General features: G+C 33.5%; 1 protein-coding gene across 1 annotated transcript; it reads left to right on the top strand.

Moving 5' to 3' along the window:
• Positions 1-6,101: 6,101 nt before the first annotated feature.
• Positions 6,102-15,078, top strand: LOC140049266 (lysosomal dipeptide transporter MFSD1-like). The gene is made up of 15 exons (XM_072094109.1): positions 6,102-6,336; positions 6,567-6,619; positions 6,834-6,946; positions 7,471-7,513; positions 7,743-7,810; positions 8,850-8,958; positions 9,318-9,414; positions 11,525-11,735; positions 12,283-12,339; positions 12,698-12,854; positions 12,946-13,043; positions 13,470-13,582; positions 13,827-13,938; positions 14,357-14,456; positions 14,799-15,078. Exons 1-15 carry the CDS (start codon positions 6,165-6,167, stop codon positions 14,856-14,858), a joined length of 1,563 nt encoding a protein of 520 aa, XP_071950210.1. The 5' UTR covers positions 6,102-6,164; the 3' UTR covers positions 14,859-15,078.
• The last annotated feature ends 3,672 nt before the right edge of the window (positions 15,079-18,750 follow it).

The following is an 18,750-nucleotide window of genomic DNA, read 5'->3' as shown; positions in this document are numbered from 1 at the left end:
CCTGATACAGGTTGGATTGTGGAAGTACATTGACTATGGTTTTAATTAAAGCAACTGTCATGATTATCTCCCTCTCCAGTGCCGTTTATGTAATAAACTATTGTACTGAAAGTACTGTACGTGTGTGGAATTTACTGAGACGTGACTCTGTATTTTCATTATCAAAAACTGTTTAAAAAAACAATATAGGCCTACATTAGATACATACGGGTGTAATTTAAAAAGGATATCTTCAACAACATATTTTTCTTTAATTATTTCAAAGTCGCACAGAACAATAGAGTTTAGACCTGATAATCCAACCACTCTCAGATCAATGATTCCGCAGATAATGCGAATTGAAGTTCAGTTACTTTTACTGTTATGCGTGATATCGTGGTTGTGGGCCTACCATTTATTTTTCAAACCTAAACAAAGTGTTTTCTTTCCATACTTCTAAACAAACCTCGATGAATAAATGGAGTTTAATAAATGTCACCCAATATCAACATGACCTTTATTAATCAATTTAAAAACTATTTGCAAAACGATTATGTATAATATATCTCGTCGCGATAATAACCCCTACGTACGTAGTTTGTTACTTGTGATATTGTTTATTTTCGAAATACATTTATTACCAAGTACACAACATTGGTAGTGATTTGTGATTGATTGATTGGCATCATAATACATAAATATAACAACAATAAAACGATACAAATACCATTTAAAATTGATTATATCTAAACATTCTGATTTGAATTGCCATACTATTCCTGAGTTATTCAGTCAAATGTAAAAGAATCGATTTAGTGGTCAATTTTCAGCTAATTAAACTTCTCATTTTACTAAGTTTATGTAAAGCGTCCATATTGTATCTCAACCCCGATCTCAACTCTTCGTAAAAAATGTGTATTTATAGTTGTCGATACTAAATCATCCATATTGTGTGATTGTTAAATGTTAGAAAAATATGTCGTCTACCTGTCCACCAGCAGGATGTTGTTCTGTCGAATGTGCGGTAATAAGTTTATACTTTGAAACCAAAAGTCGTTCATTCACCGTGGAAATATATCGAGTTCAGTGACTTTTGGTCTCTTGACGTTTATTCATTTGAAACTGTAGGCTGTGTTGCTTTATGGTTATATGGGTGAATGGTTCCAAATGACAAAAGGCTTAGCACTTTGGATTTTTTTTATTTACTTACCGGGAAAAATCGTCATCATACAGTTGGAAAAGTATAATATAAAAGCGTATGTATAGTTTGTGAGTTGTTTACACTCAGGTGGGTCGTCAAAATAAATATTAACTTTCTATTAAAGATGTCTACGTATGCGTGTCTGGTATCTGGATTGGTCAATCGCTTGTAATGGTAATGAAGAGGTTAGTTTTGACTGAGGCTGGCTTTATTATTGTGTACTAGACTACTAGTTTATCGAACACATTGCTTGCACATGTAACAGAATTTCCCAAACAGACTTTGAACCTAAAACGGATGGCAATCGGATTACGACATTCACAAGAAGACAAAGTGTACTGGTACGTAAAACAATGTATTATTATGTCATAATAAATCAGTGAGTAATTGTTTAATAGATTATCATTTTAATATACAAACTCGACATTAAACAACCCGACACATGAGAAATAACCAGCCTGGATGATGGTGTTAGCCTGTTTTATCCAGGTAGGTTGATATTGGGTAGGTTTGCATAAAACGATTAGTGGGTTCCATTCTGGGAACTGAACGTATCGTACGATGTTTAATTTAATAGTTGTATATTACGTATACTATAGAGTGAAAGCCTACAAGTTGATTAGATGTCGAGCACACGTCGGGAAAAATGGTCTAATTAACTAATATTAAAGGCCAAGTGCGGGCAAAAACATTCTATTGATCATACATTCCAATAACTATCGATCTTCGATAGTTTCCCTTATGTTTCATTCATGTTTTTTCGTCTTGATTTCTAATAAAAATATTTGATTTTTGTACAATAACCAGATATTATATTTTAAATTCACGCCTGTACCTGAGCTTTAAGTTGTTTAATCTTGTCTGTGTGATTTAGTGTCTTTTGTAGCTCCGTCCGAATATATTGAATTTAATTAATTGTGGATCGTATGGTAGGTTTTTTTTAATGTACGGTTTTGCAAATATTTGTACAATTTTTGAATAATATTGTAATTTACCAGTATGCCTTTATTGTAATAGGCTTAATTCAGACACTCCAGTCCATGTTAGGCAGCTAGATAGTTTAAATTCATTCTATTTCCTGTATAAGAAAGAAATACTGTACATAAAAACCTATTGCCTCAGCTACCCGACTCCAACAACTTGAATGATTTTCTCTTTATGTTGTTTTTCATGCATTTATATCAGATGTGCTTCTCGCAAGGAAAATAGAAATAGCCCTAGACCATATGCATAGACGTACCATTAATTGCTAATAATCTATAGGTCTAAAATATAACAACGAATATTTGTGCCGATGTCATTTGCTATTGTTCCATACTTAAATGAGGTTTATGCATAAAAAAGGAAGATGTGATAAACGAAATTTCCGTTTGTATTGTTCAACTTTCACTCAATTCACGTATGGTTGTAATAAACAACACTCAGTGGTAACATTATGACGTTTGGTTTAGAATTCCCGGAAAGCAGGACGACAAGCAAATTCATTGAACTCGTCTTACCTGCCTTATGGTTGGTCCAGCATTCGATAGACAGACTCACGGGAATGCTGGATTTGTCATGGTGAATGTATCGTAAAGAATGTGACGCGGGTCCAAAAGGTCTAAAGCACTAATGTTGTTTTGAATTGAAATATTTAATTTCTTTTTCTGGATAAACAAATTATGTGCCTACTAATGTGAACATTTTATAATTTGTTAACCGGGTATATTGTTTAAATGTTGTCACTTATGCGACATGTCACCATGTGACAACATTTCAGTCATATAAATTGAATTTAATGATTTAAATTAAGTTTTAAATGTGATTTATGTGACAATTTTACATGACAAAAATGTAGTTTTTACTCAAAATCGAAACTTAAAACTGAAATGACTATACAAAGAGAAGAACACTTAAAAGTACCTTACGAAAGTTCAACACAGAACACAGAATAATAATGGTACATTTTGTCAGGAATTTGGAAGACATTAATTTTGTGTCGATTAGGCCCCCTAGCTGATTGCCGATTGTATAATAACAACTTGCTAATTGAAATATTGGTTTCGTTCGTAGACAATATGTTCAAAACTTGTCACTTTCATACACATTCAATATTTTGTTAACAAAATAATTTTAATTTAATTACAGGTTGATCATTTCATCTGATGTCACTAGTTAGGCCTATTCAAGAGGACACTATATCTAATAATAGATTTGTGTGATATAGGCTTATATCAAGACGGTTTAAGTAACTCATGGTTAATAACTCTGAGATTTATGAATAAATGCTGTAAAGAATTAAAATCCAGACTTGAACTCAACATAAGACGCGGAGCACGAATGATTTATAATGAAGTCCAGCACCAATGACAACAATGATTAATTTGTTGCGCATAAACGAAAACCAAGATTTAAGTGGATGTCATGAATATTGTCCGACGACTGAGGTAGTGAGTGGCGAAGAAAGTTGAAGCAGGGATAAGTCATCTCTGATAGAAGTCTATAATTTCTAAACCAAACCCATTCGGTAGGCCTACTTATAGTTTTAGCGTGTATCACCGGTACCTTTTCAAGGCAGGGTAAGCAGGAGTGTGTACATTTTTGCAATCCAGCACGTAACGTTTTCAAGGCACAGCCAGCAGTGTGTGCATTTTTGCAGTTCCAGCGCGTAACATTTTCAAGGCGCAGTCAATATATAAGCGTGCGTATTTACTGGAAGAGTGGTGGTGAGTGTTTACGATATTCAGAATTCTGACCAATATGTCTGCAAATGAAACCAATTGCCATGCGCGAAATTATTCGTTATATTTAACACTAATTCTGTCAATATTTGGAACAATAATAAACCTTCTGGTCATAGCTGCGTTCGTGTGCCATCGCAAGCTTCGCAGACGTATGCACAACCACTTTCTGATTCATTTTTCTATATCAGGAGTTTTATTCGATATAACCATAATTATTATTTTGATTGATAGTATTACCTGCTCATTTGATCAAACTTTACGCGCATACCTAATTGGTCTTTGCTTTTCCTACGGAGTCTTTTCGGACCTTCAACTATTAGTGATTGCGTGGGATCGGTACAACGCATTGACGTACCCATTTCGGTACCCCTACATTGTAACATTTCGACGTACTGTGGCTTTAATGACAATCCTGTGGATCATATCTTTTCTATGCGGATTTTTATATCAATCGCACAAATACGTGGAGAATGCATTTTCGTTTGCTCCTACGTTTATTTGCGTAAGTGAATGGATATTACTGTTATTTACCGCTATAATTCACATACGGGTATTTATGATTGCAAAACGTCACGCTGTAAGAGTAAATCGAGGAATACCGAATGCATTTAACGCCGAGGATCATGATAGACACTTAGGGTCCTCCTTTCGTGGATTAGCAGCTGGATGTATGAACACATTCAAAGAACTAGCTGAACTAAGAGCTACATTTACTACATCTATGATTCTTTTAACTTTTATTATTTTTTGGATTCCATCCTTAATACGTCTGACAATAGTAGCGATGCAAGGTGACGAGTATCAATATGATAGTAATAGTGCCACTTTTCAAAATGTCGCAAACACTCTTTGTGTGCTGGGCACAGTTATCAACCCTTGTATATTCTCTCTGAGAAACCATGATTTTAGAATTGCTATCGGAATGCGAAAATCTAGTTTGAAGCAAGTTGTATCCAGACGAGTTCATCATAGACAACAAACGAACAGCAATGAAACTATATCGATGTTATAAAAACCGAGTAATGTATGGACAGAAACACTTTGACGACTTATTAAGCTATTGCTAGCCTAGCTGCGAATCGCATTTAAATTGCATCCTCTATGTTTATAGCTTGCTTGTTCCTTCGTAATTCTTTATTCACCAAAGGCAAAACGGTATAAACAAATAGCTTTCGCTAGTCAATGGTTTACACCTGATTAACAAATATAATACTGTTCAGTGCAAACGATTTTGATAATATAATTATACAATAATGTAAAAAAAGCACAATAATGACAAAAAGAAAGAGGTGGGCCAGCATTAATCAGTATCTCGATAATAGTAGTTCAGTTATATTTTTTACGAAATTAATTTTTGATGTATTATTTTTTATGTCGAGTGATAAATTATTCCAAAATGTTGTGCCAGTAAACGAAATTCTAAATTGACCTGCCATAGTACGGGCTTTTAGGATAGATAGGTGATTACCTTGTTTAAACCTAGTAGTTCTCACCTAGTATAGGACGTGACGCAACGTAATGACGTCGTACGCGTAACGCAAGTGATCTAATCACAAGCGACAGTTCAGATTGCTATTGTCACTTGCTATTGGTCAAACTGCGTGTACGTTCTTGCGTTTTGAAATGTTGCCTTAATGGCATTTATAATAATATAACAATGGATTGTACTTGAATGAGCTGGAACCATTTTTGAGAAAATACTATAAAAGAGAATTAGCACGTAGCTATAGAGGCTATAGAGGCAAGTATAATTTAATAAAATGTATCTTTAGAAAATTATTTGAAAAGTGGCTAATAAATATAAATTCTCAAAATAATAGTTTATCTGATCTTTTTCTGATGTAAAATGTATATCAACAACTCCTGTTGTTGTGAATGTTATATCGATATACTGTAGTGAAATTGAAGCGATGGTGACAACACCATTGAATTAACACAAACGTGCAAAAGTGTCTGGTACTACAGGTATATTATCGTTTTTTAACTGATTTTGTTTACATTCTATACCAAATTGCAATACTGTATGATAAAAACATTTCCTTTTTAACAATACAGTAAAATGAAATGTGATATATTCTCGGTATAAATGGGTACGGTTTGTGTGTCATTTTAAAATGTTATCATTGTGTATGCTTCATCGGCGCTTCATACGAACACGAGAAGATCACGAGATTGCATTGTTTTGTTTTGGTCCGCGAGTCACGCGAGAGTAGTTCAGTTGTTGTAGGGCCAGAGGGTAGGCCTAGATTTTTTAAACAATAATGAATGAAACCGATGAAACAAAACCACTGTTAAGTGGCAGATCAGATAGAGTAATAGATGAATATGAAGACGATGTTAAGTTGACAGGCTGTGGAGCAACTGCTGCTTGTGATCCAAGGCAAACTTTGCATCGATTTCTTGTTTTGATTTTGATATGCTTCCTGAGTTTCGGTAAGCCCGCCCGACTTGTTCGTGTTTTCTCCCGCAGGTTGTGTAGCCTATACCTAGGGCTAGGCCTAGCTACCTATTAGTAGGCCTATAATAAATGCCACTTGGCCCTGTCCTAATTTTATATTAATTAATTAATATAATTAATTTTATCTAAATTAAACATGCTGTTTGGTAGTCTTAAATTCTTGTGTCCAAACCACATAAATAAAGTTTATCATTCAATTTTGTAGGTAGCTATTTCTGCTATGACAACCCAGGTGCTCTACAAACAGAAATCAAATCGGTAAGTAATAAAAAATAGTTTTTAAACTTCTAGTTATCCAAGTATAGAGACTCAAATAAATCTGTCACTGTCGCCTCTCCTAATAAATACATAACATAATGTAACAATACATAAATAACATAACAATTTTACAATCAATCACAAAATAAATTTAAAATAAAAAAACAACACAAACTTATTGATTGTAATGTTTTTATTGAACATTTATTTGCAGGCGATGGAAGTGAATTCAAGTCAATACATGCTTCTGTATTCACTGTATTCCTGGCCAAATGTGATATTGTGTTTTTTTGGTGGATTTCTCATTGACAGAGTGTTTGGAATCCGGTTGGTTAAATTTTGTTTGCTGAATTGAAAAACAACAACAACTACAATGTCTTAATCTTTATGTAAAAATACTATGCTTGTTGCCCCACCCAATTGTACCCAGGTACATCTGCTATGACGCAATATACCACCAAGAAACATTCTCATTAGCATACAGTAGCCAATTGCATTTTTCCAAATATACTGTAGCCAAAAAACTAAATGAATATATATATCAAATTCCCTCACTTGCACTGGTGAAGGGCTAGTGTTGCCCGTTTTACTTTATCGTTCTGATTTAGTTTTTCGCTTTTTTTTTTATCTCCATTGAGATCCAGCCACTGATACCCACAGCATTGTCATTTTTTCAGTATTTTGCCTTTGGATTTATATATAATAATGATATACAAAACTATACTCTAAATTAAGATTTATGGCTACTTGTGTTCCCTCACAAATATATTTGAACCATGGACCTATAAGTTATAACTTATACTGTAGGTACATATTTGAACTTACTCAATTACTCAAGTTTTTTTTTATAGATTTGGTACGATTGTTTTTGGCATGTTCGTGCTTATAGGACAAGTAAGTCTGAACATTTTTATCTTGTATAAAAGAATTACTGAGTCATAGTGACCTAGGTCACTAATTGTTTTTCCTGACCTGAAATGAAATTAATAATTTTACTGTTATTGTGTGTGTTATTGTTCAAATAAGGATAATTTTTGTAGTAGTTATTTACAGTATAAATTGTAAACAAAGTTCAGGTTAATTTCATCTCTTCAAATATATTTAAATTTTCTTTTTATTAAAGTGTATTTTTGCTCTTGGTGCGTCGTTAAATAGTTACACCGTTATGGAAATTGGAAGATTTGTTTTTGGGTAAGTAGACACACACAGTAATGAGTCAATTCTCAAGTTAAGTCTGGGTTTTTGATTCGGCTTACTGTTATATATGTGAAAAAACAAACATTTTGGCTTATCTGTAATAACTAGAGATGATCAAGGCAATTCCAAGAAATTTTATTTCAAATGGCGCCATCAAATTCCTGATGACGCCCATTATTGTGTTGTTTTTATTTGTCATGCCATATTCATGTTCTTGTACATTTATTTTGATAATAAAACATACGATTATAAAGTATATAAGTATGAATCAAACTAACATATATTATCATGAGCCTACATAATAGATAGAAGTAAAAATGTGTCTCACTTCGACCTCACTCACAAAGACCCAAAAATACTAGAATCATCTGAATGCCCAAATTCCTCTTCTTGTTTGTAATCGGTACACTTCTAAGGGCACATAACACTGTTTCATCGGACTGGAACGTATATTATTCTTATCTGTTATCAGTATGCATTCACTTAAAATAGTTGGATGGAGAGGGATTAGGTAGACAGTACCAAACACAATCGTTATACTCTGTGTATAAGTGTTGCATAAGTAGCATAAAACTTTAGTTTATAAATAGATACGAAGGGTTACAATATGTAATACTTACTAATACTATTCAAAAGTGACAAACAAAGAACTCATTGTCACTCATCCCATTAATAATTTTATTACCATTTTGTTGTTATTATAGTATTCAATTGTTACAAAGGAGTGGTAAACCACTTTATATAATTATTATTATATCCTCAAGTGAACTGAAAAATCAATTATTATCAATTATTATCAATATATACAGGAAAATGTGTGAAATAATTTACAGCAACCCAAGATGTGATTCACAAGAATGAGAGACTTACCACTCACTGGACAATTTGGCCGTATTCACACTTGGGCTAAGGGAAATACTTACCCTTGATATTTAAGGGAAATATATCACTTACAGTAAGTGTGATTGGTGAACACGGCCATTGGGCTATTGGTTTTGATTCCAAATCCTAACGATACTTGTTTTATTAACAGACTTGGAGGGGAGAATTTAGCAGTGGCTCAGAACACATATGCCGTTAGTTGGTTTAAAAACAAAGAACTGAACATGGTCTTTGGTCTTCAACTTAGTTTCTCAAGAGTTGTAAGTTCATTTTTAAATTTAAAAGCTACATTATAGTGTTCTCCTGCTGGAATAAAATCCCTGACCACCATCATTTTCAATTATTTCATTCACAACGACTCTAAAGCTCTGTCTATACTATCAAACTGTATGTGACAACAAATTGTGATGTGCCCATATATGGACATGATGATGTCATATCACTACCATATTTGGTCACATCACACTTTTTGAAACTTTTCAAACTAATTTGATAGTGTAGACAGAGCTTTATGATTCAATTTTGTGTTAACATTTCTTGATACAATTGAAAGAATAAATGTTTATTTGAATTTACTAAATGTTTTATTCAATATTCATTTATTTTGAAATGATTACAGGGTAGTACAGTTAACATGAATGTTATGAAACCAATTTATGATGCCACGTCAGACGCTTTGCCAGAATACAAGAAGTTAGCAATTGCTCTGTGGGTTGGTAAGTTTGATGAACTTATGCACTTTATTAAATGATATCAATAATTCACAAAATATATGACATCAATTTCAATTCAATTTCTTTATTCATCTCGCATTGGCCAATTTCAAAATGATGCATTAATGATTGCTTTCAGCATGTGTTATTATTATTTTGAAAACCATGTTTATTTGTTTATTATTATTTGTAACATTATAACTAATTTGTATTATTCGTGTGAACTGTGTTTATGATTCGTTGCTGCTTCTTCCTTTCTAACTGATTCCTTAATCTTCCATCACACCAGTCTTGTTCTTCCTTTCTAACTGATTCCTTAATCTTCCATCACGCCAGTCTTGTTCTTCCTTTCTAACTGATTCCTTAATCTTCCATCACACCAGTCTTGTTCTTCCTTTCTAACTGATTCCTTAATCTTCCATCACACCAGTCTTGTTCTTCCTTTCTAACTGATTCCTTAATCTTCCATCACACCAGTCTTGTTCTTCCTTTCTAACTGATTCCTTAATCTTCCATCACACCAGTCTTGTTCTTCCTTTCTAACTGATTCCTTAATCTTCCATCACGCCAGTCTTGTTCTTCCTTTCTAACTGATTCCTTAATCTTCCATCACACCAGTCTTGTTCTTCCTTTCTAACTGATTCCTTAATCTTCCATCACACCAGTCTTGTTCTTCCTTTCTAACTGATTCCTTAATCTTCCATCACGCCAGTCTTGTTCTTCCTTTCTAACTGATTCCTTAATCTTCCATCACACCAGTCTTGTTCTTCCTTTCTAACTGATTCCTTAATCTTCCATCACACCAGTCTTGTTCTTCCTTTCTAACTGATTCCTTAATCTTCCATCACACCAGTCTTGTTCTTCCTTTCTAACTGATTCCTTAATCTTCCATCACACCAGTCTTGTTCTTCCTTTCTAACTGATTCCTTAATCTTCCATCACACCAGTCTTGTTCTTCCTTTCTAACTGATTCCTTAAAGCCCCATTCCCTACGTTTTTTAGATCTAATTTAAGATCACAAACTATATTTAATGTAAAAATAATACTATATGGTCCTATTGCGATAACTTTTTTCGTCTTTAAACGGTTAAAAATGTGAAAAATAAATCGATTTTAATAATTATAGCGGCCCGCTATAAATCCCAAAATGCATTGCGCGCGGATTGATATTGTTGTTTTTCACCTGTAATTCGCCCACTTTTCGATCGATCGTGAAGCCAAAACAAATGGAAGACTCCTAACTTTTCAGCGAAAATACCGGGTTTTCCCCAATTTGTATCAACGGAGTCTGGCAAAAATAGAAAGACAATTAATGCAGCAACTATACAACGTCAGGCTAGGTATATAGCTAGCGTACGATGTTCGTACGTTACCGATGTTTACCAGCTAGGCCTACAAAACTAAGCCTAGCTAGGCTAGGCCTGAGACCGTCCACGAGAGGTCGATCGCCGCGAGCTACTTAGGTAGTGCATTGTTTCTCACTTTTTATCATAATTTACCATAAAACGTACATTTAAGACAAGGAATGACATGGTTTAATGTTTTTAAAGTGATATATATGTATTATTTTCCAAAAAACGTCCAAAATTGCAGGGAAGGGGTCTTTAATCTTCCATCACGCCAGTCTTGTTCTTCCTTTCTAACTGATTCCTTAATCTTCCATCACACCAGTCTTGTTCTTCCTTTCTAACTGATTCCTTAATCTTCCATCACACCAGTCTTGTTCTTCCTTTCTAACTGATTCCTTAATCTTCCATCACACCAGTCTTGTTCTTCCTTTCTAACTGATTCCTTAATCTTCCATCACACCAGTCTTGTTCTTCCTTTCTAACTGATTCCTTAATCTTCCATCACGCCAGTCTTGTTCTTCCTTTCTAACTGATTCCTTAATCTTCCATCACACCAGTCTTGTTCTTCCTTTCTAACTGATTCCTTAATCTTCCATCACACCAGTCTTGTTCTTCCTTTCTAACTGATTCCTTAATCTTCCATCACGCCAGTCTTGTTCTTCCTTTCTAACTGATTCCTTAATCTTCCATCACACCAGTCTTGTTCTTCCTTTCTAACTGATTCCTTAATCTTCCATCACACCAGTCTTGTTCTTGTTCATTAGGTTCTGGTTTCTGTATCCTGTCAATGATATGTGGTTTAGCTTTGTGGTTCTTTGATGCAAGAGCTGCTCGCATTACTAAGAAAGGTTCTGGTGAAACTGGAGAGGTGATCAAATTGAGTGATGTCAAGGATTTCCCATTGACCTTATGGCTTATATTCATAATATGTGTCACATACTATGTGGCTGTTTTTCCATTCATTGGTCTTGGAGTGTAAGTATACAGGTTAAGTACACATAGTTGAGTTTTAACTTGATGTCTATGAATATCAGGGTACTGGGTTCAAATTGACTTATATTCATAATATGTGTCACATTCATAGGTCTTGGAGTGTAAGTATACATGTTAGATTTTAGTACATATAGTAGCATTTTAACTTGGTAGTACCAATACCAGGGTTGAAATACTGTATAATTCTAGCACAGCAAATATCACTGCCAAATAATTTACCTTATATATTTGTCTATATATTTGACCTAAAAAGATTTCCACATATATTGAGATTAAGATATTAAAAATTGTTTGCAATGTGCCCCTATGTCTTGTATTATGACAGAACCAAGATTTGAATTTAAGATCAAATGGGAGGAGGAGGCTACACAAAATCAAATCAGCTTTATTTTTTCCGAGAAAAACAAATTCTTCAGTAAAATATTTAATTACTGTTACAAAATGTCTTAAAAGAGTAGTTGAATTTTGATATTTACTGTTTAAAACATGTATTAATATATTTTGTGTATCTATTTTTTTGTATTTTTAGTATATTTTTTGAGGACAAGTGGGACTTTTCAGCAGCAGATGCCCTTTTAGTAAATAGGTGAGTGTAATACTATACATTATTATATACATATAATAGGTACATATATTATGTAGAGTCCTGCAGTCATAAACATGCCTCTCACATCTTAATACAAACCAACCATTTAGAGTATACCTCCCATTACCATTCTATGGTACAAATACTGTACAGTGAAATATTTTACTTAATTTAAAAAAAAATGTTTTATTGCATATCATCATCACAGTCGATGCTGATTTACAGAATATTTACATTAAAATGCATAATAAAAATAGAAATGTTAAACAAGTAAACATAGAGAAACATACAGAATATCAAGAATGAGCAAAAACAACTCTTCACAGCAAATTGTTGTAATTAGTTTGTTTTTTTTTAGTTTGGTATATTTCATCTCCGCTGGAGCGTCTCCTGTATTTGGTGTTGCTGTTGATAAGACCGGTAGAAACATATTCTGGGTTGTGTCTGGCGTTGTACTTACAATTGTTGCCCACTTTATGTTAGCATTTACATTCATCAATCCATTTATCACAATGGTAGGTATCATCATTCTGTAACAAATTCTCATATTACAGAAAATGCAAACATAAATATTGTTAATTACCAACTATGTATCGTTCTTTGCAGAGTGTAATGGGTATTGCATATTCTTTACTAGCTTGTGCCTTGTGGCCCATTGTAGCTTACATCATGCCTGAACATCAGTTGGGGACATCTTATGGATTGTGAGTCATTCAGATACTACAATAGAACCTCTATTAAGGAGGCATCTTCTGGGCCAAATAAATTGTCCCCTGAATATGCCTTGGCTAGTGTTAAAGAATTTATATTTGCTAAGCTCATATTTGTTATATGTTGCAAAGGCTCCTCAAGACTAAGGCTGTGCTTGTGAAGAGCCTCTGGTGAAATATTGAATAAAAAAAAGCATCTATTTCTCCTTGTTCGTTTGATGGGAAAGTGTCCCTTTAATAGGTGTGTCCCAAAGGAGGGGTTCAAACTAGTTTGACAAAAAAAGTGTGATGTGCCAAAATATGGTAGTGATATGCTCAAGTATGGAAGTGGTATGACATCATCATCATCATCAAGTTTGATAGTGTAGACTGAGCTTTACTTATCATAATGGACTTTGTATCGTTTTTTGTGTATTGCAGCATGCAGTCAATTCAAAATCTAGGCCTTGCTGTTGTACCTATGATTGCTGGAAAGATTCTAGATGAAAGTGGTTATCTCATTCTTGAGGTTTTCTTCTCAGTCATGCTTTGTGGTAAGACTCTTTGCTTTGACAACATAATACCTACAGTATGATGAGTAAAATGTGTCATGTATTTATCAAGCAGTACCCAGACAAAATAGCATTACTCCCAGTGGCGTAACGCTTAAGCCCCTGGCTTTTAGTTTTTTCAATCAATCTTTTTTTTGTAATTTTAAATGCTGTTATTTTGTTTGTTTTATACGTACATAAAAGTAAATAATTTGTAAATTCTAAACAATTTTGTTTTGTATTTTAGCTTCCTTGATTGCCAGTTTAATTTTATATTTAGTCGACCAATCAGAAGGAGGATTTCTAAATATGTCTGCAAAAGAACGAGAAGTTCAAAAAGCAAGCCTTGCCAAACGAGAGTAAGTATTTAACATGTCAAATCATAATAATAATTAATGTTCAATCACTGTGGTTTTTTTTGTCTTCATATTTATGATATTTTTTACTACTGCCATGTTTTAACCTTTTTGTGTAATGTTTGCATTTGTTGCTTTTGTATTTTACCCCTTGGTGTCGTACTGTTTGTATTTTACCCATTTTATCAAAGTGACAAGCAAGACAATTTTCGAGCCAGAGTGCTTGATGGATTAAAATAATTGTCTTTCTTCTAAGTTAAATCAATATATCTGTTTGGTGGTTTTTTTCTACGAAAGTGAATAACTTTATTAAAACTGCAAAATAACCTATTCAAAGTCTGATTTTATAAAAATGTGTTTGAGAGACAATGCATCTTTAAGAGTTGTACTGTATTTTACTCCCTTTTTCCTTCTTTTCAAGACTTGAAAAAGAACTGCCATCACATAGTATTACATCACCTATTCGCCCAAGAAGTGCATTTGCTCTTAGAAATCGGTACCTTTCACGTATTGGTGCCAAGGTAAACACACTTGTTTTATTCAAATTAGAACATTACTTTGTTTTAAGTTTTGTGGCCGAGCGGTTCAAGGCTCATCGACCGTACCGATGGTAGAATAAGTCTTTACATCTGGCTTGTGTGCACTTTAAAAAACCCAGTTCATCTTTCGGAACAGTAAAGGTTTATCCCGGTGGTACTGCTCCATCTCAACTCCTGTTGTTCGTAGTAGGCGCAGCACTGTTCCTGCTGTTAGTCCACAGAGGACCTAATCCGAATTGGGCACTACTATAACTACAAATCATTGCTGTATTGCAGTATTTCTTTTAAAATTATATGCAATCAAATTTTCTTTTATTTTTACAGTTACCTGATCATTTCAACCCTCATGTCAAATCTTTGTCAAGACATGGTGTGCTCCAGTAATGATGACTGTACTGCAGTAATAATTCATCCACATTCAAATTCACTTAGTACAGTACTTATTTTATTAGTCTGATTTCATTATAAGCCAATAAAAACATAACATTTATATAAAATACATTGTTTTTGTGTTTACAACCAAATCCTGTATGCCAGAAAATGAAAAATGTTGGCCCTTTTATTTTTCGACAAAACTGGATAATATGGCTCTATAAGATGATATTATACAAATAATGAATGTTTATGAGTGTAATGGTACAAATAATGGCACGAGGTGAATGATGAAAGGTTATATCAACGAGGCAACGCTGAGTTTATATAACCTTTCATCATTCACCAAGATAAGATAAGATAAGATAACTTTTATTGATCCTCAAAAAGGAAATTCATTGCTCGTCATAATAACAAAGAAAACACTATAAAAACAAAAATAGCATAAAACCATTCATATAAAAACATCTAAAAAATTACAATATAAAATTATCTTCTTGACTTCCTGTTGTACTGGATGATACCGGAGGGAATAAAGGATTTAGCAAATCGATTTGTTTTCACACTGAGGAGCCTCAATCTACCACTTGGATTAAGTTGGTCTATGATCACTTTGTGGAGAGGATGAGAGGCATCCGACTCAATGCGTTCGAAATCTTTCTGGAGGTGTTCTAGGTGCACATCGGTAAAGGAAGGCAGTTCCAGACCAATCATTTTACCAGCCCGACGGATGAAAGTTTCAAGGCGTCCTTTATTCCCTCCGGTAACATTACCAGCCCAACAGGAGAGGCAATACGTCCAAACACTACATATAACGGATCTATAGAACGAAAGTAACATCAAATCACAGGAGTTAAATTTATATAAAGTTCTCATACAATACATTCTGGGACTTAATTTTTTGCTGATGAAGTCTATATGGTCTCCCCAACTCAGTTTATCATTGAAAACAATTCCTAGATACTTGTACTGGTCAACAATTTCAATTTCTTTACCTTTGATAGTGATTGGTTGAAAATTAAATTTATGTTTAGTCCTAAAATCAATGATCATCTCCTTTGTTTTTGATGCATTTATTTGGAGATAATTATCGTCACAAAATTTAACAAATCTTTGTATTTCGCTACGATAATTTTCATCATTGTTTGAAACTATGAGACCAATAGTACTAGTGTCATCAGCGAATTTAACAACGGGGCAAAGCTCATCATTTAAAGATCTGTAATCCGCCGTATACAGGGAATATAATTTAGGTGCGTTGATAGTACCCTGAGGAACACCGGTGTCAGAGGTTACGATTTCTGACTTAACACCATTAATATTAACAAATTGTTTTCTATCACAAATGAAATTTAAAACTAAACGAACAATCGGACGGGGAAACTCCATATTCAACATTTTGTCTGCTAAGATATGGGGTTGTATGGTATTAAACGCAGATTGAAAATCAAAATACATAATACGTGCTGAGTGGCCTTTCTTTACATTATCTAGATGTGAATACAATTTATGTAATTTAAAATAAATCGCATCACTGGTACTACGGAGTGATCGGTAAGCAAATTGCAACGGGTCTAACACTTTTTCAGCATAAGGTTGCATAATTTTTAAAATAATACGTTCCAATATTTTCATCGCGACAGACGTGAGTGCAACGGGTCTCAAATCATTCATGCTGTTAATTTTAGGTTTTTTAGGTACCGGTATTATGCATGAAAGTTTCCAAATATCCGGGAACGCATGATAAGAAAGACACATATTGAAAATAAATGTAAATATACCATCAAGGTGAGGAGAGCAGACCTTAAGTACTCGTGGTGGGATTCTATCCGGCCCAGCAGCCTTCGATGAATTGAGTTTCATGAATTCGTTATGTACATCAGAAATGCTTATACTAAATTTGGGATCATCTTCAGTCACCCGACAAGCTAAATAGAGCCTCTCTTTCTTTTTTTAAATCATGAACATTAAAACGGTTATAAAATTCATTTAACTCATTAACATATTGCACAGTAACATTCGGAATCGAGGTGGGTGTATTACCACCGTTTGTGTAACCACTCATAAGTTTCATACCCTGCCAAACTTGTTTCATATTATTAGACCTGAAGTTATGTTCAACTTTTTTCCTATAAATGTTCTTCTGTTTCATTATTTCAGATTTAATCTCTCTAGTCAATATTTTCATACGATTAGAGTCGCCCATCTTAAAGGCTTTACGTTTCTCACACAACAGTAATTTAACGCCTTTCGTGATCCATGGCTTGTTGTTAGGGTAGATTTTCACTTTTTTAACTGGAACGCATTTATCAATACAAAAGTTTATGCACCAAGTGCCATTATTTGTACCATTACACGAATACAAAACATTCATTATTTGTTTTATATAACATCTAAATAAATTCTAGTTATTTGAATCAAATAAAAGGTAGCCCTAGCCAAAGCTTACTACATTTCATTCACACACATTGATTAAAAACAGTAACATTTGGTTTTTAATAATTTTATATTAAATGTTATATTTATATGGATTTCGTAAACACACCTACTTTTGTGTTAATTATGTCAACAAACGACCAAACAATCCTAGGCCTAGCAAGGCTAACACGCCTAGGCTAGGTCTAGCCTAATACTAGCATGGCCTAGGCTAGACCTAGTAGCCTAGTAGTACTAGCTTGGCTGAAAGGCAAAACTTCGACAGACAATTGGAACTTATCTAAGCTAATTATGGTTTTTTTTTATCCGCGAGACGTTTTTTTTTTCATACACAAAAATGTTTCAAAAAGTACTATTAAACGATCGTTTAATAGTGCGTACTATTGCACGCCATGTGACCCACAATCGTCCAATCAAATGACAGGAATTTATTTAGGTGTTATATAAAAAGCAATATATGTGCATATATAGCCATATTATCGCAAAATAATTGAATTTTAAAAAGTCTATATTTTGGGCATTTTTCGGGAAAATCCCTGGCGCGCCAAATCCCTATACTATAGTGCAGGAATTTTTTCCAAAATTGGCTAAATTTCAACCTTTTTATTTTTCGACAAAACTGGTTAATATGGCTCTATAAGATGATACAAAGCAATATGTGCATATATAGCCATATTATCACAAAATAATTGAATTTTAAGACTCTGCGCATGTTTATTTTGCTATAGTAACCATTTATGTCAAAAAATAGATAAAACTGGTTACTATAGCATAATTGACATGCGCAGAACCTAATATCATCTCTGCGCATATTTATTATGCTATAGTAACTAATTATATCAAAAAATGAAAGGGTCGAAAAATGGTCATTTTTCGAAATTTTCCCTGTACTATAGTACAGGAATTTTTTCAAAAAATGACCAATTTTCGACCTTTTTATTTTTCGATAAAACTGGTTATTATACTATAATTGACATGCGCAGAACCAAATATTCGACTCTGCGCATGTTTATTATGCTATAGTAACTAATTATATCTAAAAATGAAAGGGTCGAAAAATTGTCATTTTTCGAAATTTTCTCTGTACTATAGTACAGGGATTTTTTCCAAAAATGACAAATTTTCGACCTTTTTATTTTTCGATAAAACTGGTTAGTATAGTATAATTAACATAGGCGGAACCTAATATTCGTCTCTGCGCATGTTTATTATGCTATAGTAACCATTTATGTCAAAAAATTGATAAAACTGGTTACTATAGCATAATTGACATGCGCAGAAACTAATATTCGTCTCTGCGCATGTTTATTATGCTATAGTAACTAATTATATATAAAAATTTTTAAAAAATGGTTACTATAGCATAATTGACATGCGCAGAACCTAATATTCGTCTCTGCGCATGTTTATTATGCTATAGTAACTAATTATATCAAAAAATAAAAGGGTCGAAAAATGGTCATTTTTG

Source organism: Antedon mediterranea, chromosome 5, assembly GCF_964355755.1.
Source record: "Antedon mediterranea chromosome 5, ecAntMedi1.1, whole genome shotgun sequence".
Classification (NCBI taxonomy): domain Eukaryota; kingdom Metazoa; phylum Echinodermata; class Crinoidea; order Comatulida; family Antedonidae; genus Antedon; species Antedon mediterranea.
The sequence above is the reverse complement of the archived record's forward strand: the minus strand, read 5'-3'. Positions and strand labels throughout refer to the sequence as shown.